The sequence below is a fragment of the Anabrus simplex genome, chromosome 12, assembly GCF_040414725.1.
Source record: "Anabrus simplex isolate iqAnaSimp1 chromosome 12, ASM4041472v1, whole genome shotgun sequence".
Taxonomy (NCBI): domain Eukaryota; kingdom Metazoa; phylum Arthropoda; class Insecta; order Orthoptera; family Tettigoniidae; genus Anabrus; species Anabrus simplex.
In genome coordinates, this window is record NC_090276.1 from 29,368,383 (window position 1) to 29,394,281 (window position 25,899).

At 37.4% G+C, this 25,899-nt stretch overlaps 1 protein-coding gene across 2 annotated transcripts in view; it reads right to left on the reverse strand.

The window, feature by feature from the left end:
* Positions 1-998: 998 nt before the first annotated feature.
* Positions 999-25,899, reverse strand: part of LOC136884459 (fatty acid hydroxylase domain-containing protein 2) — a 213,369-nt gene continuing 188,468 nt past the window's right edge. For both annotated transcript variants that reach the window (XM_067156640.2, XM_067156639.2), the window contains exons 7-8: positions 18,119-18,285; positions 999-10,970 (exon numbers count right to left, since the gene is read on the reverse strand). In XM_067156640.2, coding sequence (XP_067012741.1) covers positions 18,129-18,285 — 157 coding nt within the window. In that variant the 3' untranslated portion in view covers positions 999-10,970; positions 18,119-18,128. The remainder of the gene's footprint in view (positions 10,971-18,118; positions 18,286-25,899) is intronic.

Consider the following 25,899-nt stretch of genomic DNA (forward strand, 5'->3'; position numbering starts at 1 on the left):
CCTGTAGTACCAACCATTAATCCTATGATTTTCATATCATTCAACTGGTATCCTTGTTGACAGAATGGGATGGTTGGTTCATATGTTGTATTCTTTTCCTCGTGTATCTCATTGGGTTGTGTTTCGGATGTCTCGAATCTGATCGTTGGATCTATTATAAAGCCCTTTCGGTGATCTTTGAAGGCTATCATGTCAATTTGACGGGTCTTACCTATAATAGAGAGACCATGAACCTTCTCGAAGACTGTAAAGCCCAACTCCTTTAACGCTTGAGCAATGGCAGGTAGTGTTTTATAGTGCCTAGTATTTTGTAAAGCTTCTCCATGAAAGCAGTAATCAAGTACGCGAGCAAGAGTTTCTACCTCGTTGTGACAGTGCCAACAACAGTTAGTGTCCATACTCCTGCCTCGAATAGCTCATACAGCTGCTACTTTGCCTGTCATTTTCAGGGCATCACGCCATTTGTTACAAGATAATCCTTGAAAGGGACTAACCCACCGATTGGCTGGAGGGTATCGACGAAAAAGTATAACTCCTTTCTCTTTTTGTGGGAGATCACACCACTTACCAAATTCAACTTCTCTCAACTTGGTTGTTATTTTCCGGGGGTTTAAAAACCATACTTTTTATTCAATATGCTGTCATATGGTTTTAGACGAAGCCTTTTGACACAGTTGAGGTTTTCTTATTTTGGTTCCCTTGTATTTAGTATGTAAGGATCTCTGGAATTAAAGAGTATTCTAAGGGCATTAATGTGTTCGAAGAACAACCTCCCAACATAAACGGAATAGCCCTAGTCCCTTGCATTTCCTAGGACTGCATAGCATGGCGTCCAGCATATCAGCCGGAACTTGTAAGATTTTTTTTTCAGTGTGCTCACATTTAAGATTCACATTTAGTGAGTTTATAATTCACATTTCATTTTGCATCATTAACAACTTTAATCTGTACAATGGGTTCCTTAGCTACTATGATACAAAGAAGAAAAGACCCATCCATATACCGTAATTTTTTTATTAACTTCCATAAATTATTTTCAGACACATTATACATAATAATATATTTTCAAAGTTATATGAAAAAGTAAAGAACTTTCTTTGTCATAATGTGTACTAAAAGCAAAAAAACCAGCCTATGTTATATGTTGTAAACACACACACACAGTCTTACAGTTAGAGTCTCGGTACACCACACTATAAAATATCTTCATTTTGATAATCATCATTAAGAATAATGAATCCACAATTCCTTTACAATCTTTCAAATTAAAAAAAAAAAGTCCTACCACGAATAAGTTACAGGAGAGACAAAATAGTCACTTACCCTCAATTCTCCCTAAAAATAATTAGTACAATCAATGTAAAATGTTTTGAAAAGGGAAAAATATATAACAGGTGTAATTACTGTAAGTCCAGTGGCATAGCACACTTTTCAGAGCCTCTTTTTATGAGTACTGGTATAAAGATAAAAACCATAGCTTTTCTGTGATATGCGTTCCATTCAAAATTCTAATCTATACTTCCTTTCTATTTGTGACACTTCCTCTAACATAAGCAAGGTTTAATAAAAAAAAGTTTTTTAACTGACAAGGTGAATTGATATAGTGTGGCAGACACCGATTTTGTCGAGCTGTCACCAGGCTATTTACATGGTATGACATCAAAACCTATTTGGAAATTCTCTTGAATGAAATGTTATTTTCAAGATTTTAGCATTTCAGTTTTCAAACACCAGTTATAAACCATCATATAAGCCAGCAATATTGTAACATACTGATTAAGTCCACAGGTTTGAGTCGCCATGAACTTTTTTTTTTTGCCTTTGCTTACCTGTATTTCCTTAAAATGTCTTCTTTCATAGTCCTCAACTTTCTGTTTAGCAAAGCAAAGTCATTTCCGTACAGGCCATGAAGGCCTTTGGAGGGATGGAAGTTAAAAGCTTCACTATTCGTAACCTCGGTGCTTGGTGGGGTAGAATGGTTAGCTCTATGCCTGGCCACCTTTGCCTCCGGGAATTAACCTGGTACTCATTTTTTATGTGAGTGGACCCCAGGGCCATCTGCACCTCCAGAAGTGGAAATTTTGTTTCTTAAATTTTTCAACTTCTTGACGGGGAATTGAACCCATGTCCTTCTGGGTAAACCGAGCACGCCTTTACCACATCGGCCAGGCAGCCCCTAACTTTCTTTTTTTGACTGTAGTACATTATTTCTGAAAAGAAGTTATCAGTGTAATTTGCATTTATTTTGTTCATTACATTTCAAGACAGTCGATTAGGGGGATGCTCTTTGTATGTGCTACTCATAAAATGCAATGTTATGATTAAATATTAGAATTAATTTATTATCAATATGCCTAAAAGGATGTATAAAAATAAGAGACAAAGTTAAAAAACAACAGCATGAAGAAAAATGAATTTTTAAATTAAACCGAATACTAGAAGACTCGTGCTACTCTGCAGCATTCATTTTAAATAAGTCAGACAACTCATCTTTATATGCCCGTCATAGTCATAATTGTTTTGCCTGCCCTTTTCAAAGGTTTTATGAACATTTAATGAGAAGCGCGTTATGGTATGCCGCAGTTTGTAGTCAGAATTAATTCATTCATTCTGACATTCTGTTTGGTAAAAATCTATCCATATATTCACTTTTTTTAATCCTGCAATTCTCGATGTAAAGCTTGTTATTGTGTCATAGAAGTTCTTCTGTGTAGAGCTCATAGGTTAGTCTTGAAGGAGCATTTTTTGCAAGGTAGAGAATTTTTTTAAGATACATGGCCTTTACTCTTTCTAGTGTAGCTAGGTTGTCCTTCGACAGGTGTTCCCAGATAATGTCTACGGCATATGTGATGATGGAGTCTGTTTGTACGTAGACTTTTTTTCTCTTAACAGCATGTAAGTTATTAGAAATGCCCTGCCATCTGTTGAACATATCTGGCAGCTGGGAAAGGTTAGAGAATCAAAGAGCATCTAGCAGGGAATAGTATTCTTCTGTGATCAGAGGAAGTGTATACTCTCTGGCTTGACAGGTAGTTATCAAACATGGCAGCATGCAATGGCATTACTAAGAATGAAAATCACATAAATATTAATCAAAGTGTTAGTCACTTAGCAACCTGTTAAGTACAGAATGTATTGTGGGTTAGGGTAAGCCTTCACCTGCAATTATTTAAGTGATCATTTAATGATTTGATTTTATGATTACTCAACATTGTTGAACTTAGAGACCTATCAATGCCTCATGATTCACCGGCAGGTAATTCCGGAGAGAATAAAACAAAAATGAAGCAGATCAGTCCAGTAGAACAGACGGACAGATTTACCAAATCTGTTTTTATTAATGTCTTTTAATATACAGATAAGAAGTGACTTAATGGAGATTCAAACCTGTGCACATTTCATTATGAAGGCAGTCGCTTAACTGCTATGCTATGAGACTGCTTCTGTAAATCCTGGCTTATACAATGGTTTATTAACTGTGTTTGTAAACTGAAACATTACAATCTCATTTGATAGAATTTCCAAATAGGTATTATTCTGTACACATGTAAATCAGTAGCGGCAATAAGGGGGGCGGGGGGGGGGCAGTTGTCCCCCCACATTCTGGAGAATATATCACATTTTTATTCGCATTTTTGTCGGCTGAAACTATGAATAATATGAATTATTCAAAAAAGCAATTTGTACAAGCCCTGTGGTCTTATAAGCTAATTCTTTCCTTTATTTTCTTTAATTATTAACAAAATTCATAGCGGACATACGCACAAAATGTTGTTCGTACTGGCTAATCAATTAGTATAGCGCCACAGCAGGTAGTGGAGACTTGCACATGCTGTAAGGGTAGCAGGGGTGTATTTATTTATTTATTTATTTATTTATTTATTTATTTATCTTTTGCCAAGGTCATGAGCACTGAAGTATGATTCACCCGCTTGCCACGCACATTCGTCAGTCTGGCAGTCTCTTCAGTATCTGTTAGTTTCTTAGTGTGTAGTCAAATACTAAATGATTTTAATTGTACAATCATGCCGTACTTCTATTTAACTGTAATAAATGCATAATATTGTTCCTATGGTTGAAGTTTTATTGTGTATTATTGGATCAAAATCTTAAAAAACTATTATAACCACACTTAAATTGGTAAATTCTCAACCTTTACCTCTCTGTCCAAATTCACTCAGAGAGCATCAACAACTTACCATTTTGTAGCTTGTTTCTTCAGTTTTGATGTATATAATCCCCCACCCCCACCCCGTCCGCTATATCCCACAAATGATTACTCAGCTATCAGGTGCCTCAGCTATCAAGTGAAGATATTTTAATTTGATGTCATCTGAATTGGGTTGATCCTAATAAATTTTAGTAATATTTTTTAAACTGATGTACATTTCAATACGGACCAGACATGAAATTTGTTATATGTGATATCCCACAAACCCGGGAACTGTTTGTTGTCTGTATATTTTTTGCCCCCGCACTTTTAATCCCCAATCGCCGCTACTGATGTAAATTACTGTAAGTTGTGAAAGCTTGACAAAATCAATGTCTGCCACACTATGGAGTCCCCATGTGAGTACACCCATCATACTGATACCCATAGGCTGAAGCTACAGTTGTCAAAACTAAATTAAATATTATTGTCCCTTGTTACAATGAAACAAAATTTCCCAGAGCTTAAACAAACTTACAATTACAAATCCCTTCTTGGAAGAAAAATAAATTAATACCAGATAATGCATCAACTCCAGAGTTTTGAATGAGAGTCCTTTTTTGTTATCAACACACACCTTTTAAGGAACAGCATTGTTACTACAGAACAAAGAGGGTCAGGATAATAAAAGACTGCTATTTACTCAGGCAGTCTGAACTATGCTGCTATGCCACAGAATATGTCCTTCAAGGGATGAGTCAATGAAATAAAACATTACAAATAAACAAAAATCTCCAACAACGAAATGTTCAATATTTTCTCTTTTTTGTGTAATTTCAAAACAGAGCCACATGTAAAAATCTCGAGATCATATCAAAATGTACCTTGAAATATTTTACTTGATTAAGTCACTGAGTTGGATCAATTGCAAAGAATGAGCAGCTAATGCAAACTGAAAGGCCATGAAATAGAACTGTACATAGAGTACATACAGATGGCTTTGTCATTTTGCATTTATTCATGAAATAATAATAAATAATATGCAAGTGAATGTCTAGGCCTAGTACTGAATTACAAGCTGAATAAATTTGAAGTACTGGAAAGAAAAATTATATGGAAAATACTCATTCCGCTAAGAACTACAACAGAACTCTCGAAATCAAGAAGTAGGTAATGATGAAATATACTGGAACATAGAAAACATAACAGATACAATGCAGAAGATGGGATTGATATTTTTTGGACATTTATACAGAATGGATGACAACAGGTTAAACAAATAGGTCTTCAAATATCTTTGGAACAAGAAGTCAACAAAAACCTGGATTCATGAAGTTAAGAAAGACCTGGAAACAAACAACTTAAGGGAAGAATAAGCAACAGAGAGAGACAGATTTTTATAAATAAAGTATTAAAAATGGAAGGATTCCAAGGTTAGGAGGGAAAGAAAACAAGCTCAAAATGGTCTGAGGAGAGAAAAAGGAGGCATAGAGAGCAGATGAAGGAGTATTGGAGGAAGAAGAAAGAACAACAAAGGGTGAAGCATTGAAATTGTCACGTGCTCCCTAGAAGACCCTAACAGAGAAAGAATTACAGGTGGCCGACAGTGAGTCAACGGATTTCCCTTCAGAAATGTCCTCCACTATTTGGATCACAAAAGGCAGACAAAGAATCCTACTTTAAGCTCCCCTCCTTCCGACAAAGGCAACTTAGCTGTACTGACTATCTGCTAACAGATTTGCAATATGTACTACCAGCAGAATATGCTTTCATACCGATTTTTATCTCTGCCTTCTCACAGTAGGTTTAGCAGGGAATTCAATCTTGTCATATGGTTCTAGGAGGTCACAGTGTATGGTGACTACCAGCCACACCTGGTGGCAATGATAGGGGATGTAGAATGATGTGAAATTACTTCTAATAATAATGTTATTAGCTTTACGACCCACTAACTACTTTGACGGTTTTTGTAGACTCCCAGGTGCTGGAATTTAGTCCTGCAGGAGTTCTTTTATGTGCCAGTAAAACTACCGACATTAGGCTGACATATTTGAGCACCGTCAAATACCACGGACTGAGCCAGGATCCAACTTGCCAAGACGGGGTCAGAATGCCAGTGTCTCAACTGTCTGAGCCGCTCAGCCCAGCAAATTACTTCTGAAACCATCAGTAATGCCAAGAAAACTTGAAGAGTGTATAAATCTCTGCAGTCTTACCAACTGTACTAATGATTACCAGTTCTCCTAAAGAGAACAGGATTATTTTTTGAGATAGCCTTGACAAGAAAAGGAGGCCGATCGCATATATACCATTGGTGGTATGCCCTTGTGTTCCACTGGTTGTAAAAAAAAATGAAATAGATGGAAAAGCATTGAAAATACAATATCACTGCTGTTAAAAGGACATATCTTTCTTAACAAAACAATACAAAACATTTCACTTACAACATGGAGAAGGAAAGGTGGCACTGAACTTAATCGCAAAGTGTTAAGAATATGAATTTCACTTTCAGGACCTTGCAGTGAGAACCAGCAGGCTCATACTTGGAATTTCAACTTCTTTTCAGCCACTTTGACTGTGTATGGAATTTCAAGGCAGGTTTCAACATAATCTGCAATGAGATGTCTAATGAAACTGAAGTGGCACTTAACGTTCTCCTCTCTTAATGAATATTTTGCTGAAAACTTTGAACTTGCAAGTTTATTTTATTACACTTTTTCATTTCTTGCAATAAATACATTTCAATGAGTGTGTTTCAGGGGTCTGATGAAACTGAACAGCTTTAATTAATAAAATCAAAGATAATATAATATCCAAATCTCCTCCTGTCATTAGTCTCCAGGATGCAAAGAACCAAATTCAATTCCTTGTAAAGGCAAAGGATCTGAAAACAGTTCTCATGAAATGGCCCTAATAATACATCTACTTCATTAGAAAATTATTAGTGGAATAAATTGACCGATAAATATGTTTTAGGTAATTCATGGTCCAGAATAATTTAGACACTCTTTGATAGTTAATATTGTAACCCGTAGTGGGTGACATGGTACCTGAGCTGCAAGAAAACGTTTAAGTTTTTATTCTGGATGAATAGAACTATTGGACGGCGATCTCAAGAGTGTTTTCTATACATCAAGAAATTGTAATATTATTTTGTTTTCTCGGTGAAAATTTATTTGAAAATTATGTTTTAAAAATATGTAGTCACTTGGTGTTTCAATGAAGAAGGTTGTGTGAAAATGTTTTGTGTATCTCGAGAAATTGTTTTTCTTTCTTGGCAAAGACTATCCGAAAATTATTTTGAAAGAAAATTATTTAGAAACAAACTGTTTGGACATATGAAGAAAAAATGTGTTATTATGTTTTGTGTATCCCAAGAAAGTTATGTTCTTTTTTTTTCTCCTAGGCCAAAAGATTATTGGATAAGACTGTTAAAGAACTTTCTTTTTAAAATGCCTCAAGATATTTAAGACATTTATTTGATTGTTTCAATTATTCCAGTGATAACTAGAAAACTTGAAGATTGTATAATTTGGTCTTGCTGATTTTATGTTTTAAAATTTTGGTCCAGTTTAAAAATGAACTCCTTATACTGACACGTGTAAGAAATTGATGGTTCAATTGTTGCGTCAGCAATTTCTTCATGGCTTGTCGTTTGCTTGATGCCCATATAAGGTTAGGGTTTTTGTAATTGGTTGTAATTAGAAGTGTTGTAATTGGTTTAACATGGAGGTGTTTTCCGATTGGCGGTTTGATATCGAACGATTTCCGGTATGATGTGAGGTACGCGTGTGCTACCGTTTTCTTGTCGTCTTTCGTTTTCGATCTTCGAAGAGGTCGGACGCGCGGTGCGCGCGGTCTGGGCCTACGGGGCCAACCTACCCTAAGGTAAGCACGTTTAATTATCTTAAAATTTTGTAATATGTGATTTTGTTTTTTCTTTCTAAATTTAACTTTCGTGTGTTTCGGCCTTTCTTCTTAAATTTTGCGAAATGTAAATGTTCTTATCCTGCCAGGAAATCACCTCGGATCTTAGTTTGGGCTATTTCATTTATGCCTCTGTGTTACACGAGGCCACCTTTGTTTGGAGGTTTTCTTGTTTTAAAATTTCTTTTATCCTTAATGTTGCAATGTGTTAATTTTCCGTCAGGTTGCCTCCAGTAGCTCTGTATAAAGAAATTACGAGAAAAGTTTGTAGTCATCCTATGATGGACCATCCAAAAGATTATTTGTTATATCCTATCTGGTTTATTGTTCAAGATTTAAGTTGCAGTTGTATTTCTGTTCCTTTTTTTACGAACTGTTTTCTATAGGTTTCTGTTCTTTTCTTTGTTTTTCTAATTATATTTTATACGAAGGGTATGGGCGAGTACGTTCTTTTCCTTACAACATCCTACGATCTTACAGCCTCATAGGGTCCAAGTCCGCTTTCCACACTATTCCTGTCTGTAGTTGTCATTTAGACCTTTAAGTTTTAAGTATCCTATCCGCATCTTTTATTTCATTTGCGATTTTATTTAATGTATGTAGCCAACCTTATCCTTGCTTGCTTTGTGTTTTGATAACTTGCGTGATTCCGTTAATACCGTATTGCTGGTATCGGGATGATGGTGATGATTATCTTTTATTATTATTATTATTATTTCGATGTTCACATTTTATGTATCTTTTTGGCCGCGAAAATCGATCTAGGCTACAAATATCTTTGGAACAAAATTACATATTGCCGCAATTCTTGCACGATAGCATAATCCATTGTTTTCTCAACAGATGATGAAGGTCATGTGAATGGCATGACAATCCTGGTGCACGTTTTCCAGCCGATTACAGTGCAGCAATGAATGAAGTAAGATTGCCGTTTGAGCAATGCAAGCCCGTATTGAAGTGGTACTGGAAGTATGAAAACATGATGGAGGTACAACAGCAATGACTTAATGTGTACGGAACTCAGCCACACAACACGTACAACAATTTATCGTATTCGGGATAGATCTGAAGCCGATGGTACTGTTCAGGATGTGCATAAGAAAAGGTCTGGCCAACCAAAAAACATCAACATGTCCAGCTTCCAGTGCTGCTGTGTTGCAACATTTTACAATGTCATCTCAAAAATCTGTGAATCAGGGTGCATGTGAAAGTGGAGTAAGCCGATCAACCGTACGATAAATTCTGAAGGTTGCAAAGTGGAAAGTAAACAATCCAAGATTGCTGCACGCTATGCACGAGGACGACCCGGATCGAAGGATGGAGTACTGCGAGTGGTTTGAAGGCATGTTTCGTGAGGATGAACGGTTAGCAGGGAGGGCTGTCTGATCTGATGAGGCGCAATTCAAACTGAACGGTACTCTAAACCACCACAACTGTGTGTACTGGGCTCCTGAAAATCCTCAAGTTCACATGGACAAATGTGTGGTGTTAATGTGTGGTGTGGTCTGTCATCGCGTGGTTTGATTGGCTCATTTTTCTTTGAAGGTACCGTAACTGGTGAGGTGTATCTTCATATGCTGCAAACATCGATTTTACCTGCCATCCGAGAGGTGTTTGGAAATGAAAGATTTTACCTACAACAAGATAGCACTCCGCCACACTACCACAGAGATGTCGGAGCCTACTTGGATGAAAATCTACCTGGATGATGGATAGGTCAAAGAGGAGCTGCTGAGTACCCAACTTCTACCTGTGGGGGACCTTGAAAAATGAAGTTTATTGACAGAAGCCAGCTACTCTGAACGAGCTACGAGAAACCATCGAGGCGTCTTGTGCGGCTATCACACCGGCAACACAGACAGCCGTAGTTCAATTAGCAGTTCAGCGCTATTGACGTTATTTGGGTTCTAATGGGGGTCACTTTGAACACACAAAATAACCTTCTCCCCCCCGTGCAAGAATTGTAACAGTATGTCACTTTGTTCCATTAATATTGACTATCAAAGAGTGTCTACATTTTTCTGGACCCTCTGTATTTTTAAATATGGCATGCACTTATTTTCAGACAGAACTACAATATTATGGAAACTGTTAAAGACCATAAGCAGCAGTAAATGGAGCGGCTTACTGTATGGGAAGTTATGGACTTAAATGTAACTTATAGTTTGTGAAGGTAAAATATTGTCAATATCATAACAGACTATTGACAGTGAAACAAAATGCTCACATAATAAAAATTATTTATTATAAAAAACTGCTATTTATGATCTATGAGTCACAGTTAAAAAACAACTGCAGACCATCTTTTATTGGTGATCTTTAACTATTCATGACAGAAGGAGAACTTGTGAGGTAGTAACATTTAGAAGAATTAAGACAATCTGATGCTTTTCTTTTTTCCAGAAGCTACAGTATGTTTTTAAAAGGAATTTCGGTTCTTGGTGCAACATGGTCAAAGACATAAATAAAGAAGGTGATTAAAAATTATTAGTTTAAATGACAGTTAAGAATTATAAAAATTGCATCTATCACTAAGTTTTGGGAAAAAATCAGACCCACAATAAAACATTACTCGGTGACCAACACATATTTCACTTTTATCCCATCAATATATTTAAAATAAACTTTCGTAGAAAGTATAGTCATATTTCTGCTGCCCTTCTTCAAATAAAAATCTCCTCCTCCTTCGACACCATAATCCAGTCTCCTCAGGACTTTTCTACATGAACATACCATAGTCAGATTGTGCTACAAATGTTGGACAATACTCCACACCAAGAGACAAACTACATAAGGCATGTGGAACAGCGAAAGTGGGGTGAAAGGGAAGAGATTTCCAACTGGTGCTCTGACATCAGCCCCGCCATTCACAAATATACTTGCAATCCAGAAGCTAAAACACAGGAAGAAAAAATGAAATTAGAAAAGGCATTAACATTTATATGAATTCAACAGTTTCAATTATTGCTCAATAGAGATAATGGAAAGAAACAAACAAAAGACAAAGTCATGTGTAGAAAGATTAGGGTTGCTATAGTGTGTTTCTCTCATCGTTCCTTACTCCACGGCATAGCAACAAGCATGGCAATTCTTCACTTTGTCCATGCATGACATGACCTACCAATTAAAATTATTAAAATAAGCACATACCATATGACAGGAGATGTTGGAAATGTTTGCCTCCTACATCCATGCATTTTTGGCATCGTGTTAGGAAACTCCGATTCACACACAAGTTTGTTTTCTATAATACGGGCTATTTTTCTCCGGATATGTATCGTAGTTCATCATGCTGAGCTCTTTGAAACCCCTGTTTTTTGTCCAAGTCATTGTAGGAATTTTGTAGGCATCATCATCATCATCTAAAGGCTTTGCCTTGTCGCTGCAACCATTGATCTCTTCTCTCTGCGATCCTTTTCATCTCTCCATAACCTTGGCATCCCTTCATCTCAACTACCTCTTCAATGATCTTCTTCCGTGGTTTCCCTCTGCCTTTCTTTCCCATCACATTGCCTTCGAACAAGTTCTTTATGAAGTCATTATGCCGGATAATGTGACCAAAACTGATGCTTTTCTCCTTTTTTCGTTGTTATTAAATGTCTCTGGGTGTTTATTTCTCGAAGCACTGCTTCATTAGTTTTCTTCTCAATCCAACTAGTTCTTTGTCATCTTCCTCCATAGCCACATTTCCACTGTCTCTAGTCGTTTCACGTCCTCCTTCAAGAGAGTCCATCCTTCACAGCCATATAGCAGCACACTCCAAATGAACGTTTTGATAAACAATTTCTTTTGTAGGCATGTGTCCTAATTTTTCTGTGATATTGTTTACTTTCTTCTCCTTAACCCATTCGTATCATTTGACGAGCTCTGGTTGTGCATGCAGTGTTTTGGTGCATGAGTCAAATGACAAGTTCAGCTCACAATGACGCAGTGGCTCTCTTTTCTTTGTATATTAGATTCTCTTTGCAATATATGTTCTCACAATCAGAACCGTATTTAGGCATGGACCTTATCGGCCTGGAACCAGGGTGGCAAAAGTGGAAAGGTCTAATAGTTTGAAAATGTGTTTTTAGAGTGTGCACACTTTCGTAGTATACAAAAGCAAAAGCTCCCAACAAGAATAATGGAATTTTTTTCGACTTATATAAAAGTTGTCAGCAATAATAATATTATAAATACCACTACAGTATTGAAACACAGCCCCCCTGGTTCTGCGTACGGGTATCAAGATGACTTTGGACTGCAACTTATTCAAGCAGGCGACTGAGAAAACCACGTGGTATTGAGTGAATCAGGAAGGCTGTTAATTTCCTATAATACCAAGAGTTCCAGAGAAGTCCGTGAAAGTCGTTTTTGTTCATTTTGTGAGAGTTTTATTAAGTGTTTTTCTTGTTGCGTACGCAACATGGATGGTCAAAAATGACTGCGGTAAGTATAGAAATCGAGACTTTCACGGCCAGCGTTACGTCCGACTGACTTGGGTAGCACCGAAACTCACAGTGAAATTTGGAACTCTTAATAATGCTGAATGCAGTCTTCGGTGGAACATCGGGACTGTCACACGCTGCTGGACCGTGGCCTACAAGCCTGGAAAACACTGACATGATTTATTACCATCATCATCATCATCATCGTCCTACTCCAGTCGCCCGAGTGTGGTTAGCAAACCTCCTTCCACTTTTCCTGCTCCATTACTTCCACCACATCATATCCAGCTTCTCTAATGTCCTTCCAAATCTGATCCATCCACCTTCTTCTCAGTCTTGCAACTGGTCTCTTTCTCATAACTTCTCTTTCCAATTCCGTTCTTGCTATCCGTTCCTTTCCTATTCTTTTTACATGTCTGAACCATTTCAGTCTTACTTTCTGTATCTTCTGTACTAAAGGTTCTATATTTAGCTCTTCTCTGATTTTAATATTTTGGATTCTATCTCTTCTTGGCTTTTTAACCGGTGTTCTTAAAAATTTCATTTCTACTGCTTGGATCTTACTATCTTGTCTCTTATTAGTTATCAGCGTTTTTAGTCCGTATGTTACAATTTGTATGAAATATGTTTACATAATGTTAATTTTTTTCTCTTGGGTAATTTGTCATCCCATAAAAACTAGATGATAAAATGTCGTACCTTTACTTAGTCTGTTATTAATTTCAGGGTTGATTTCATTTCTTCCAATAATAATACCACCCAGATATGTAAACTGTTCTACATTCTCTAACCGTTCTCTGTCTATGTTCATTTGGCTTCTTTTTTTATCTTTTCCACAGCGCATGACTACAGTTTTCTTTTTACTAATTACCATTCCCAACTCCTTCCGATTTTCATTCCAAATGTCCAGTCTCCTTTGTACTTCCTTTTCTCCCTTTCCCCAAATCACCACATCATCTGCAAATACCAAAGCATTCACTTCATCACTACTGATACTCTGTTTTACACGTTTTATGATTTCATCCATCAATATAATAAACAATAATGCCGACAGTGCACTTTCTTGCTTGAGACTTTTTTTTTGTATAAAATGTTTCAGAGTAATCACTCCCCACTTGTACACTGCTTTTACTCTCTTCCTCTAACTGTGTTTCTATTATATCCCTCAGTCTTTTGTCTAAGATTTTCTCCATTATTTTAACCCATGTTTATTACCAAAAGTGGTGCAAATTATCGCAGATTAGCAGAAGAGAAAGGAAAGTGTATTGTTCTCTCAAACACCAAAATTAGAGTTCTTTTTCTACAGGATTCAAACTTTAACTCAAATAACTTCCTCTCGTGCATTGACGAAAATAAAAAAATTATAGTACCAGCACAGAAAACTTTGAGTTCATGCTCACTTTTAGTTGCATTTTCATTGGTCTGCTGTTGGAACTGTAACTGAAAATCATCAAGACGATCTAGTACCAGAGAGGGTATTTTTAAGCCAAACGATTTCCGTTATTTTTGGCTTATGAATAATGTTTACTAGAGGAGACTGCTATGCTAAAAGTGGAGTGAAACAGAATCAGGACAATTTCTGTAATTCTATGCGGATGTATCTAGACAATTACCGATTGATGAAAAAGTGCTGTTTATTATTATTATTATTATTATTATTATTATTATTATTATTATTATTATTATTTATCAATTAATTAATTGTATTAATGTTCAGTATTTTACCTCGGAAATATTCTACTATAGTAATTTATTCATCACAGAAAAATAATAGTTTTTGAAATTTTATCTTATCAAGTTTAAGGAAGGTGGCACAAAATTATTTGGGCCAAGAGGCATTGCAGTAGTTAAATTTGGCCCTGCTCACAATACACACTGTAAGAAAATAGAGGCATGTACTGTTGGTATACAATGGCTATCTGTGTTTCTGTGTGACACTGGGATTGTTGAACAACAGTTTATTTTCGTCGGTATTCATTATGCAGTAGGACCGTTATCGTGGTAATGATGACGAGAGTTTGAAAGCACTTGTAGACACTGTTTTAGGTGGCGATTTTGGCAATAATGAAGTTTTGGAAAATGAATCCGAGTTTGAGGGTAGTGATAACAACAGTGAAAGGTGCTCAAGTGCGCAGAACGTAGAAGAATATGAGAGTGAAAGTGCCGTGCCAGGTCCATCCCAACGCGCATGGCCCAGTGACACAAAAGAATCTTAGTGATTGGAAATTGGAGAATAAAGACAACAATCCTGATATATATCCATTTTTTGAATACAGCAATGTTTCAGAAATACTTACAAAAAATGTATAGAGTCTGTCCACCGGACGAAGTTGCGAGGTTTTAGAGTACATGGATCCGCACATACTAAAATTATTTCAAATGAAACATTTGTACAATAGCCAGCAGTCATTCAAGGAATGAAGTATGGGTAAGTCAATTTTCAATGGTATGAATGCAAAGTTTGTGTGAATTTCCATTAGTTAGTATTTTATGCATGTTTTTGTGTGACAGGTATGCTCAAGCTTCTGGTGTGCACATTAAATCTGATTTCACAGTCAACAATGTGGCCATTTATTGTGACTTGAATGGGTTAAGTACACTTTTTTTTTTACCCTTCACATCTTATCAATTAAAGAACCCATTCCTCTCAATTTTTTATGAGTTTCTGCACGGTATCTGTATGTGGAGGGTGTACTCCTAGAAATTGCATTATGAATTGTCTAATATCTTCCCCCCAAGACTCTGTTTTCACATAACTATCATACATAAATACCCTTTCCAGCATTACTGTATGTATACATGTGGAGACATAATGAGAATTATACCCTGAACTAAAAGCATGGAGAAAAACTGAGAAAGTGAGAGAATTGCCGTGCTTGTTGCTACACCGTGGAGGAGGCACTGATGAATCAAGAGCAAACAAGCAGGCCCCGGGCACCTGCCAGCCGACCAATGAAAGAAGCCCACTTTATATGAACCAGTAGACAATGAATACCATTGCAATTTTAACCCGGCACAGGGTGCAAGGTTACTAAGAACAGAAGTGGGCGCGTGGTGAGATTTCCCCTCACCCATGAAATAAATGAAGAAAATCATCTTTAGAGTACAGTTCTAGATTTAATTGGTTAATTAAAGCTTTCTGTATTTATTTTCATAAAAAATATTGTAGCTTAACAATATTTTAGTAAGTAATTTCGTGTGGCTATTTCTAGCCAAGTGCAGCCCTTGTAAGGCAGACCCTCCGATGAGGGTGGGCGGCATCTGCCATGTGAGGTAACTGCGTGTAATTGTGGTGGAGGATAGTGTTATGTGTGGTGTGTGAGTTACAGGGATGTTGGGGACAACACAAACACCCAGCCCCCGGGCCACTGGAATTAAACAATGAAGGTTAAAATCCCCAACCCAGCCGGGAATCGAACCCGGGACCCTCTGAACCGAAGGCCAGTACGCTGACCGTTCAGCCAACGAGTCGGACAATATTTTAGTTACAAATGTAGAGTATTCTACCTTGTTTAATCAGTACCACAAACATCTCTTTCACTTGTGATTCTTTTATGCATTTCTGCCAATTTGAGATTGGTATAATGCACAATTTGTTTTATAATGTCTTCAAAACTAAATGTCATGCTTCCATTCCCAAATTTACATTTCGTGCACAAGCACCTCTGGCACCTGGTAGCTGTCTCACAAGTTCTACATCTTGTTTTATGTGTTGTGTTTCTGCTGTGTACATCCCACGTGGTAACTCCATCTTTTCCTGTGTATGTGGGTCTGCTTCATACCACTTGGTCAGAATTTTCAACAACAGGTTCTGTTTAAATTCCTGAAAACTCACTTCATTATTTTGTTCAATTTGTTTAACATTATCTAGTTCATTATCACTTCAACTGTCAATTATATCTTCTGAATTTTCACTTACTTCTTCCTTCCTGTTCATCTCCTTTTCTACTTCATCTATCCACCGTAAGACTGTTGGTGCAGTCTTGGCATCCATAGTTCAGTATATTCACATATATTCAATATATTTACATTATTCAACAATGCCAGAAATACTATCATAACAAGACACGACAAGGTGAGGGAAAATCTCACTGAACTGCAAAGATTACAACAATGCACCACAAATGAAAACAAAAAACCTTCACCAACAAGCAACAGTTGCAGACTGGTGCAGAAAATTATGAACTTGGATTACCTAGAAGGATAGATACGTCCGCAAAACTATTGAACAGTGGTACACAACAAAATCAAGGAAGGAGGAATTCCCAAACCATGCGCCCGGTGCTGGGTTGAAAACCTACAACGTGTTATCCAGTCAGTGACTGGGTCAGGGATGGAATGAATGAAGCCTCCATCTTTAGGTGAGGATAGGAAATTGTGCCGGATGCTGAAGCCTGTTGCACTCCTCTGGGGCAATGATTAATGACTGACAGATGAAATGGAATGATTGTGGAGAGTGTTGCTGGAATGAAAGGTGACAGAAAAAACCGGAGTACCTAGAGAAAAACCTGTCCCGCCTCCGCTTTGTCCAGCACAAATCTCACATGGAGTGACTGGGATTTGAACCACGGAACCCAGCGGTGAGAGGCCGATGCACTGCCGCCTGAGCCACGGAGGCTTTCTGGTGCCGGGTTGAGGGTCATAAATACTGATTATGTATAGGAATAAACTCTAATCATCATCTTCTTCTTCTTCCTCTTCTCCTCCTTCTTCTTCCAGCCATTCTGATCTTGTGCTAGTAATTTCCAATTCCTGTGTTATGTATTTTGTAGATCTCCTACACCTCCATCTAGCCACCTGGTTCTGGGTAGACCTCATTTCCCAGTGTTTCCGTTTAATACCATTTTGATATCTCTGTATCACTCGTCGGTACGACATGCCCAGCCCACCTCAGTCTTGCTGATTTTACTGTTCTACTGAAGGGTACTTCTTCACGGGTGCGAACTCTATCACATATGGTGAATTGGCCCTGTTTTACGGGTGGATGCCTTTCCTGATGCCAACCCTATGTGAAGGGATGTACTAACTATTGTGTGTTTCTGTGATGGCTGGTAATGTAGTGTAGTGTATTGTCTTATCATTTCTAACATGATCAAAAAATTTACATTTCTTGTAAAAAATGAAGCTGGTCCTCTTCTTCTAAGACAAGGAAATGAAAATCCACAGCCTGTTTCCAGTCATCTGACCGGATCAGGAATGAAATGTTTGAAGCCCCCATCTAGCGGCAAGGATAGGAATTGTGCCGGCTACCGAAGCCTGTTGCACTCCTTTGGGGCAATGATTAATGACTGACAGACGAAATGAAATGATATTGGAGAGTGTTGCCGGAATGAAAGATGACAGGGACAACCGGAGTACCCAGAGAAAAACCTGTCCTGCCTCCGCTTTGTCCAGCACAAATCTCACATGGAGTGACCGGGATTTGAACCGCGGAACCCAGCGATGAGAGGCCGGCGCGCTGTTGCCTGAGCCATGGAGGCTTCTAAGACAAAATAATAAACAGAGTTATTAAATACGTTACAACTTTTACCAAGAATAGTATGGAGATTTGTAATAAACTAATGCAATTACTGTATTGTTCTTGCCAGTGACCATCAGAGATAATAATACATACCTAATGTGATCTATTTGGTCTTGCAGGTTTGCTCAGGGATAGCTTCACGTGGAGGTATCAGACTCAACATCATGATGTGCCGAGCATAGGCACGTGTGTTGCGGAACTGCGCGTCAGTTCCGTGCAGTCTGTCCAAGACTCCCAGGACACCAAAACAATTATTAAACCTAAACAATAAACATGTCATTATGAAAAATGTTTTCATATACATAAATACATATATACACATGTGAATTATATAAAGTATTTTTTTATACATTACATACTGTATATGCCACACGTCTACAAGCTACAAGGGCTGTAATAAAGTGTTGGCAACATAGTGCAGACACTCACAGGAGATTGGCCATGTGCAAATAGGATATGGGAGCGGTCAGGTGGTGCTGTTGTTTATGTGTAGTGTGCGTTTGATGGGCAACCATTTGGGAGTGTTGTTGCTGTGTGGCATTGAAGTGAAGAGTATTGATTTCACCACTCTAAAGCATGTTTTCAATTATTTGATGTCCTTTGTACACTTACTGAATTGTAGCTAATTTGCTACAAAGATTTTATCAAGAAGTTTTTACATAATATATGAACAGTGGAGGTACACGAACTGGCCATAAATGGTAGTTTGCAGAGAACTGACATCATAGCCTTTAAAGACAACAGCTCTCAAGGATTCATCTTAGATCCGACCGTCAGGTTCGAGCACCATAGCGGTCAGCCAGAGGAGGTTAATCTAGAAAAGATTAACAAATACAAACCACTGTCCCTTACTACAAATCTAAATACCACCTTCAGGAAATCGAAATAATAGGGATAATGGTTGGAGCTCACGGTACCGTACCTCGTCACTTCGTCGCCACATGGAAGCACTTCCAACTCCCAATGAAGCTCATCCCCAAAATTCCGACTCTCATCCTCCGAGGCTCCATCAAGATCCTGAGACATCACCTCTACAGCTACAGCTCTGAAATGCCGCACTAATTATACTGTTCCTTTATAATTTAGAGTTTTCTTCAATTAATAGATCTGTACAGAAAATTTTATATGTTTTACCTTGAACTTAGTGGCAGCCTGTAAATACAGGAGGTTGTTCCAATAAATGGAAATGGATATGGCAAACTTTATAGCTTTAAGCTATTGATTTATTTATTGGTGACGAAAAGTCCCATGAGCGCCTGCCTCGTGTTAGGGACAGTGCAGTACATACTTTCTTAAGGCGACACAATAATTACATTTCATATACAACAGCTTTTCCAGTAAAGTGACAAGTACATTTTTGGATAACTAAGACATAGTTGTTTTTTTATTTACATGTTAGCATCATAGTTTTTCAAAAGTATATTCAGATATTGCATGGCTGTAAGATATTAAATATGGACAATATATTAATTAAAGTAAGTTATTTTTATTAACAAAATATTTTAGTGAGAAATAGTCGATCCTGTTTTCCAGTAATTGACCAGGTCAGGGATGTAATGAATTAATCATATATAGGCTATTAGTATGATGGGGTCGCCATTCCCAAAGTGATTTAGTAACGACTGACAGATGCTATGAAATGAGAATGGAGAGTGTTGCTGGAATGAAAGATGACAGGGAAAACTGGAGTACCCGGGCAAAAACTTGTCCCGCCTCCGCTTTGCCCAGCACAAATCTCACATGAAGTGACGGGGATTTGAACCACGGTATCCAGCGGTGAGAGGCCGACGCACTGTCATGTGAGAAATAGTTAATGTACCATATTCCCTTTCCATCCATCAACACCCCCCCCCCCCACCTTTTTTTCCATGACATGTACTTTTTTATATAATTAAGTTAAATTTTTAAAAATGTTTTTAATGTCTGTTTTAACATTAAGATAGTGAGAATGTGTCCTTGTTAATTATACAATACCTCTAAACATATGTAGCTGAAGATGTCTACAAAGTAGACGAAACATGTACTACAGTTTTTAATTTGCCTTAGGTAAATAAACAGTATCAATCAGGTGGAACCATTGTGTTTTTTACTTCTTTTAACAGTGTATAACATTAATATGGAAAATGCAGATGATTGCTTGCATCGTGAGTGGTCTTGTTTCCGCAGATCATCGATGGACTGTCTGGGAATTATCCATAGACGCATCGCACAGTAGGGTGCTCCATCGCTGTCATCAACAGAGAACGCCTTGCCAAAGGTCCAGTGGCTTCCCAACATTTGGTGAAAGGTAATAGACTTTGAAGGAATGTAATTCAATTGTACTTGTTAGTTCATTAAAATTTGAGTTCTATCAAGATTGCCACTACATTATTTACAAACCTCGTAACATAATGAATCTACTTCATTCTTATCATCTAAGACAGGGCCTCTCAGGGTGCATGCGCCGTGCAGTGCACGGGCGCAAGGTGCAGGAGACGACTTCACTAGGTTGACCAGAGTGCAAACCCCCACTCCACTTCCCTTACACCTGTCTCACCCATTCGACCTGTCTTCGCCTTCTCCACCTTCCCCGCTGATCCTCCCCTCAATGCGAAATGTTTATGTGCGGTGAGTGGTGACACTGTTGTATAGGACAACGTTACCGGTGTTATAACACTCTTCTTTCAATTTGGTTTGAGCAGACAATTTATCTTCTCTAGCTCTTCTTTTCCTTTGTCTTTGCAATGATACCTTCTTTCAATTTGATTTGAGCAGACAATTTATCTTCTTTAGCTCTTCTTTTCCTTTATCTTTGCAATGATACCAGTTAAGCCTACAACAAGGGACCGGCTGACAGCAATTTGAGAGCCTTCTTTAAATTACAGTCAGAAATAGGTCTACTCACACACAATCTAGTTTTCGTACAAGTCAAAGCAGAAAAAATACCTTTCAAATATACATGTGGAACCAGACATAGAAATAATCTTAGCTGCTTCTCGATGCAGCGTAGGAAAATCTTCTTTCGACAAATTCTTGTAGAATTTGCGCAAACCCTTTGTATTGGAAAACAGATCTTTTTCATTAACTTATCACATAATTATTGGCCCACAGATTAGGCATTTGGCTTTATCGTCACGACTGACAAAGAAATACGAAAGTTCCCAGTTCGACTGAAATGGACTTTCGGAAGTCTTTGCTTTTTTCGAAAAAGGTTGCTCCATTATTATGTTGTTGTCTTGCGGTTATCTATTTCACTGAGAAACAAGCCGTCTATCACTGAACGCTTCGTCGCTCTCAGCGCACTACACCATCCGAGTCAAGCCGAGTTGAGTCGAGTCGGAACGATGCACAGTGCACGGTGTCTCTGCACCTCGATTTGCACGTGTGAGATTTTGAGCATTTGAGAAGCCCTGATCTAAGATGAATTCTAAAAGAATTTAATTGCATAAAGTCCATCTGTTCAATACAAATTTGCCATTTGATAAATGGTCTGTCTAAAAAGCTACAATAACACAAAGATGAAAGACATATACAAAAACAATGATAAATAAAAAACTTGAATAAAATACAATCAATAAATGCAATGAAAATCTATGTTTTGAATGTTCATAGCTTCAATCTTGGACAAATCAAGTTGTAACAGGTGTGGGTCCAACCATATACAAATGTTATCTTAGATATTTAAAGTCAATACGGAACTGGAATGAAGTTTGTTACTCATAATCATTCTTATCAGACAATAATATCTTTGTTAGTATGGTACTTTCTGCAATGTTCTCATCCACCTTTACTATCCAATATTAATGTTACAATGTACAATGCAAGTCTAAAACTACGTTTCCCAGTTATATTGTTCAGAACCAAAGAAACTGAAAGCTCACTCCAAATAATGTATCCCATAACCTGAAGTTACATCGATAGATTGGGCACTGATTCACAATTTGATAAACCAGAAGCTTGACACAGCAACATTTTCAAAAACAGCAAAGTTATCAAACAAGAATTAAGGGAGGAGGTCTGTATAGTGATTTGTTTTCAGCAGGCTAAACCATGGAACCTGTTAACAGACAATAACAACTGATCTGCATTTAGGACTGTCACCCAGGTGACAGATTCCACACAAATTATTAACCAAACCTTTTCTTAAATGATATCAAAACAGTTGGAAATTTATCGAACATCTCCCTTGGTAAATTATTCCAATCTTGAATTCTTTTTCCTATAAATGAATATTTGCCCCAATTTTTCCCCTTGAATTCCAGTTTTATTTTCATATTATAATCTTTCCTACCTTTAAAAGCTCCATTGAAATTTATTCATCTATTAATGTCATTCCACGCCATCTCTCCATTAACTGCTCGGAACATGCTGCACACACTAAATCAATAAGAGTAAACTTCCACCTGTTTGTTACTACTATATTTGCTTTAAGCAAATTAATTATTTGTAGAACATTTTCATTCCTTAGGAACATCTTCAGCTACATAACACTGCTTAGGTGAAATTACACAGAATTGTCTTCTTCTCAAACAACTATCTTAAAATAGTACCTTTATTATGCTTAAAACAAAACTTATTTAAAAAATTAAAAATAATTAAAATATGTGGGGAGGGTTGAGTGGAGCAGTGAAAAGGGAAGGGGACTTATGTTCTAACCTAATTTAAAACACTTTCCTATTCACTTGAATAGATGTTAAAAATTTGTTAGTATGCAGCACTTTTGTTAATATCTAATGTGTATGTTTTCCTTAGTTGCTCATTTTTGAAAAGAACTTTTTCATGTCGATGTTACTTCTTAATTAAAAAACTGTTCTCTTCAGCTGTTCTTTTCCGAAGTGAGTACCGGTACTGTCGTTTGATTTAATTTGGTGAAAATGGGTTTCTTAAAATATTTGTTTATTAAGGGTTTCTCTGAAGCTGATTGCTGTGTTATTAGTGTTTCTTAAAGTCTTATTATGTCGTCAACCTACTGTGTCCTTGGAGGGGTCTAGCAGCAACTGATGTGGCTTTCCATCTAGTGCTGCACAGTCAAGCAGCTCATCTCTTTACTCCCGTATCCTCCCAACCCAAAATTTGCAACATTCATAGCACTTTTGTCAGAAATCATATAGAACAAATCATGCTGCTTTCCTTTGGGTATTTTCCAAGTTCTCATATTATCAAGTAATCAGAGTGTGGGTCCCATACACAATGAATTGAGTAAATCCACATTATCAATTTACTGATAAGATAGATATTGTTACAGATGCATAATTATGTTACGGTAACATATGCTTGTAGCCTGCCCTTGCTGTTGAGACCTAGTGTTCATAGTGCACTATGTCTTCTGGTGTGGACTAAAACAAATTTGTTGCTTTCATTGACCTGACTCAATCTCATCCTTGGCTTTAGCAATACGAAAGTGACTGACATATGAGCAATACTAGTAATGCCACTCCTTATGCAGCCAGTCCCTGTGATGAATGGTACAAGAATGTCAGTGATGGTAGAGCTTTTGGACTGAGTAATATATAATTTCGTGTGGCTATTACTAGCTGAGTACAGCCCTTGTAAGGCAGACCTTCCGATGAGGGTGGGCGGCATCTGCCATGTGTAGCTAACTGCGTGTTATTGTGGTGGAGGATAGTGTTATGTGTGGTTTGTGAGTTGCAGGGATGTTGGGGACAGCACAGACACCCAGACCCCGGGCCATTGGAATTAACCAATGAAGGTTAAAATCACCGACCCGGCCGGGAATCGAACCCGGGACCCTCTGAACTGAAGGCCAGTACGCTGACCATTCAGCCAATGAGTCGGACTTGGACTGAGTATTCAACATACATACCTGTGACAATCAACAATTTTGGTTAGACAGCTGCCGTCAGCTTCTTGTTTTCTCATGAAATTTTATGTGAAATAATACTATAACAAACCAAGGAAAGAAAATGAGACGTATAATTCAAGCCAATAAGAAATGACCGCTGATCAAATGGCTGCATGGTTTGGGTCACGTAGCTGTCAGCTTCTATTCAGCAGATAGTGGGTTCGAACCCCATTGTCGGCAGCCCTGAAGACAGTTTTCCATGGTTTTTCATTTTCACACCAGGAAAATTCTGGAGCTGTACCTTAATTAAGGCCAAGGTCACTTCCTTCCTACTCCTAGCCCTTTCTTATCCCATTGTCACCGTAAGACCAATGTGTTGCATAAAATGAATTTCATTATAAAGCCCATATTGTTGTACGTATACTTTAAAGGTATTGTCAAATGTTCCACCTTTACAATACTAAAAGTTTTATTATTTTATTATTTAAATAACATTTTAAAAATATAACGGAACCTGTTTCGTCTATCTTGTAAACATCAGCCAAAAAATTTTAAGATCAAGCACATTCTTCACTATTTTAACTGACGCATTCGGCAATCCAAATTATTTTTTAATGTGTTGTTTTTTGTCCTTGTCCTTTGTAGCTGATGATGTCTACAAGATAGACGAAACATGTTCCGTTATATTTTAAAAATGTTATTTAAATAATTAAATAATAAAACTTTTAGTACTGTAAAGGTGGAACATTTGACCATACCTTTAAAGTAGACCCATATGTGTCGGTGCAAATTCTTAAAAAAAAAAAGTCATCACTGATGGCACAGTAAGAGTTATTTCCCAAGCCCTTTACTTTTCAACTATATGCTATAAAACTCCCTTTTATATCTTCTTTCTGTTAATTGTTTGATTTCTAATGGTTTTTTATGTCAGAAATAATAATAATAATAATAATAATAATAATAATAATAATAATAATAATAATAATAATAATAATGATGATGATGATGTCATACATCTTTATATAGATTGTTATACCTTTCAGTGTTCAGTCTACAAGCCTCTGTAAATTTACTGAACGTCACCACAATTCTCTGTTTTAACTAGTTCTGCGGCCTCTTTTATTTCTTTACCTCTTATCTTTAAATCATTAGAAACCGAGTCTAACAATCGTCCTGGTCTCACCTTCCATGGCTGAGTCCACTATCCTCCTAGGTAACATATCCTCCTCCATTCGTCTCATATAGTCTTCACCACCAAAGCCAGTTTATGCGTACATCTTCATCCATTGAGTCCATTCCTAATTTACCCTTTATATCCTCATTTAGAGTACCCTTCTGCCATTGTGTTCCCACCTGTTTGTGCCAGCAATCATTCTCACAATTTTCATGTCTGTTACTTCTAAGGTTTCGTCCAGGAGCTGACTTCTTTCTTACAGAATACTGTAGTATGCAATTGAAAACTCACTACATTAGCTTTACTGCACCTTGATTCAATCTCCATTACTATGCTAACATCCTGGGAGAATACACATCCTAAATACTTGAAACGGACAGTCAGTTCATGTAAGTTTCTTACCTACTGACAATACCTTACTCTTGGAAAGGCTAAATTTCATATAATACTTGTGCCAGCAATGGGTTTCACCCTCTCCCTTTCTATTATCATATATCCCGTCATTCATTTCATCTAATTAACTCCTCTGATGAGACTGACGTCAGGAAGGGCATCCGGTCATAAAAACCCACCACATCAGATTCATCTCATCTCATATCCGACCCCGTAGAGAAATGGGACAAGGGTTTTTGCACCTATTCTCAAGTTCTAAGATCAAGATGATGATGATGATGATGGCGACAATAATAATAATAATAATAATAATAATAATAATAATAATAATAATAATAATAATAATAATAATAATAATAATAATAATAATAATAATAATAATACCGAGCTCAATAGTTGCAGTCGCTTAAGGGCGGCCAGTATCCAGTAATCGGGAGATAGTGGGTTCGAGCCCCACTGTCGGCAGCCCTGAAGATGGTTTCCCATGGTTTCCCATTTTCACACCAGGCAAATGCTGGGGCTGTA